At 35.8% G+C, this 3,756-nt stretch overlaps 1 protein-coding gene across 1 annotated transcript; it reads left to right on the top strand.

Moving 5' to 3' along the window:
• The first annotated feature begins 1,690 nt into the window (after positions 1-1,690).
• On the top strand, positions 1,691-3,256 carry LOC145660782 (uncharacterized). The gene has a single exon (XM_081726189.1). The coding sequence runs from the start codon at positions 1,691-1,693 to the stop codon at positions 3,254-3,256; it is 1,566 nt and encodes a 521-aa protein (XP_081582315.1).
• Positions 3,257-3,756: the final 500 nt, after the last annotated feature.

Below are 3,756 nucleotides of genomic sequence, written 5' to 3'. Positions count from 1 at the left end.
GAGCTTAAACACAGGCATACGCTGCCCTGTTCTCATTCGACATCAATTCCTCAGGAAATCACGGAATTAAGGCAGCTTATTGCTTTCGTTCTTTTGTCGCAGGTCACTAAGTACAAATGAGCTTTCCTCCTGACGTCACAGATTATATGGATTATGTTATGTAATCCGTCAAGCTTTGCTAATTTCAGTCTTTGTTTAATCCTGGGAAGTGGATGAAGACGCATGTAAGACGTGCAAGTTGACTAAGGCTGTTGCTTTTAACATGCTAACAGTCAACAACTGAATTCTCAGTGAATATGCCAACAGTCATCAATTCGTGCAAATGGAAAAAAGTCACAATGCCAATGTGCTCAGGAGAATTTTTGAATTGAATAGTCTGTTGTTGTAGAATCCAGGCACGCAACACTGTCTTCACCACTATATTCACGATATTGAACTCACGGTCAAGTTGATATAATGTAACTGTAGTTATGCGGGCAGTTTATTCGAGATGAAGATGAGGTGAAGAGAGTCCAAATTACAAATACTTTCTCTCCTCCGTCAGTTCACGTAAAACTGGTATTGTGCTTGCTGTAAATTTACTCAGAATCTGAAGCCTTTGATGTCTCGAGTGTGTAGATGGAATTCCTCAAGTCACCAATACTATATGTGAATGTGTTGTAAACCCTTTCGTGACGTTCGAACATTTTGGAGTGTCTGAATGAGAAAAAGAAGCTGATTATATATAATGGAACTTCGTCACAACTTTACCTGATAATCCTAGGAAAATTTCAATCAGGATGACGGCTGGATTTCGAATCCAGGACCTCCCTAATGCTATATCAATGCTGTACTAATTAAACCACCATAATTCTCTCTTCTTTTCTGTGTGTGTGTGTGTGTGTGTGTGTGTATGTGTATAGTCAAGTTAATTTTTTTTTTATCAAAGTATGTTAACACAAATGTCTCCCTCAAAATTTTAGTGGTCCCTTCTTTAAAAAATTCTAGCTACGCTGCTGTACCCATGTAACAGCAACGAAAATATTCAACAAATGATAGAATTCTAAATTTGCCAATAGAATATATTTTCTGAGGACACTACGAGACATTTCTTCCTCCTCTCAAAAAATACTAGATTTATAGTCATTATACAGTATGATAGCTCTTGTATACTTAATGTGCGGGAAAAGAGTACTGAACAGTCATTGATCGAATCAAGAAAATATTCGAGATCTAATTGATCATTTTGATAAATAAAGTATAAGAATTCCAATTATTATTAACGAAACTTAATGTTGATATGTAAAAGATATTGCTATAATATTTTCCACCTAATTTTCTTCTTATTTATAGGAGCAAGAAAATTGGAAATATGCTATGTCTACTGATCGTCATAGTTTTTATTTGGCGTTGTCAAGGAGGTTCATTCTTCAATGTTGACCCAGAGAATAATATCCTAGAAGAGGAGGCAATTCTACTGCAAAATATCATAAGAAAGGAACTAAGTAATGCTAGAACGTTAACTTTTATTGTAGATGAACGAATATCAAACATGGTTAACTATTTACAAAGGACTTATACTGACACACAAGCCTATATTAATTGGGACATTATGTTTGGAAATAACACATCATTTGCCGTAAAGGAAAGAAATAGCATTTTCTTTGTTTTCATTAGTCCAGATTCAGCTTTTTTTCCCAATGTAATGGAAATGGTAGGAAATATCAAGTTCTGGAATGTGAACAGTAAATTTTTAATTGCAGTGTCATCTCTAAACTACACTCAAGAGAACATTCAGAAAATATTTGAAGTTTCAGTCAAGACAGACATTTTGAATGTAATAGTCGTAGTTCCACATGTTGTCAATAATAACAAAAATAAGATAAACAGCAGTACTTTGTCAGTGTATACGTATTACCCGTACACAGAGAAACATTGTCGAGCTGCTGCAGAGCCTGTGCTTCTAGATCAATGGAGACATGGCCAGTCTCTTCATACACATACGGAATTGTTTCCTCATAAGTTGTCAAATCTATTTGGATGTACACTTTCTTTCCTTCTGCGAACTATTCCTCCACTTGTAGTGAAGGACCCCAATTATCGTTACCGTATCAAAGGAACCGTTGGAAACTTACTGAGTATTATGGCGGACAAGATGAATTTTAGTGTGACAATATACTATTACTACAGCAGTCCAGGAGATGAAGGTCCAGAAACACGATTAAGTAATGGGTCGTATACTGGTTTCATTGGTCGAGTTACCAGTGGTGCATATGAAGCTGATTTTCTGCCTCGTACCATTTCTGTAGACTTCTACGAAGATTTTGACATCATACCCTCAAGACAACCACATCAGTTGCAATGGGTAGTACCACGCCCAGATCTCTACCCTCGATGGATGAATGTTTACTTTGCTTTCACACTTACTCCTTGGATTTTAATCGTTTGTGTATATTTTTTAATATCGTTCTGTTTCCAGTTAATCTACCAGGTTACACGTCAAACAAATACTAGTAAGACAATGAATTTTCTATTGTATAATTTCTCTATTCTTTTGGGGATCTCAGTGACTATACCTTCTAACAATTTCACGTTCCTAAGAACAATTTTTCTCTTGTGGATTTATTGTTCCCTTGTACTTTCCACAGCTTACCAGGCGTCGTTGTTTGGCTTCTTGACCAGTCCAAAAAGATATCCACCAATTGAAACTATGAAAGATCTTGTGGAGTCAGGATTACCTTTTGGAAGTTATGAATATTTTAGGTACTTATTCAATGATACCTCGGACCCAGTCATGACAGAAATATACAATAGATGGATAGTGGATGAAAATCCTTTAGGAAGGGCATTTACAGACAAGAACTTTGGTATTCTTATACAAAGATCCTTAGCGGAATATCTTATGGCTCGTCTTGTTTCATTGCGGGATGATAAAGGCAAATTATTAGTTCGTCTTGTTCCTGAAGTTGTAGTAGAATTGCCTACAGCTTTTCACTTTCGGCGTGGTTCACCTTTTACAAAATCTGTTGCTCATATTATTGAAACATGTGGGGAATCAGGTTTATATTTAAAATGGAAAAATGATGTTTTGTTTAGTGTAGGTGTTAAGTATGGTAAACCTAGCCTAGTTTCTGAGAACGAAGACCAGGTTGTGTTCTCTTTGGAACATTTAATGGGCGCATTCTTCGTTCTCCTTATTGGGCTACTTGTCAGTTTTCTCGTATTTCTGGTTGAGTTAATGTTGCACTGTTTCAAGCGCATTAAGAAAAGAATCTAAGCCAGTGTTTCCAATCTGTAGTCGGGGACCGCAAGAGATTAAAAGGGAGTCCTCGTGACATTTTATTTTCATTAAACTTGATCTTTTCATCTTGTTTGTAGATAGATATTTGTAATGTATAGTAAGTATTGAAGGTGATGTTTTGTTTGATTTTTTTCTTCCTCATGATTTTCCTTAATCGTATAATCAAGCTCTTACCACATCAAAAGAAAAGTGAAGTCCTCTCCCGAGTGTTATCATTTTAAATACACTTAGCTAGAACCTTTGAAGTACACATAACACAGTGTTTTCTGTGTAAGTCAAGATAGAACAATAATATTAAAAAGTTAAATTTATGGTGCAATAGTTTGGAGAAAGCCAAATAGGATTCCTTCCTTTCACTCAGTGATTTCATTGATTTCAGTGGAACCCCTTTCTAGAGTGCTTTCAAAACTAGAAACAAATTGACAGCTCAAAAACACGTGCAGATTTGTTTTGAAGAAGGAAATCTACGTCATATA

The sequence above is a fragment of the Thermobia domestica genome, chromosome 9, assembly GCF_964235325.1.
Source record: "Thermobia domestica chromosome 9, izTheDome1.hap1.1, whole genome shotgun sequence".
Classification (NCBI taxonomy): domain Eukaryota; kingdom Metazoa; phylum Arthropoda; class Insecta; order Zygentoma; family Lepismatidae; genus Thermobia; species Thermobia domestica.
The sequence above is the reverse complement of the archived record's forward strand: the minus strand, read 5'-3'. Positions and strand labels throughout refer to the sequence as shown.

Excerpts from the sequence above, each read along its gene's own strand:
- LOC145660782 (XM_081726189.1), top strand. The coding sequence starts at position 1,691 with ATGGTAGGAAATATCAAGTTCTGGAATGTGAACAGTAAATTTTTAATT.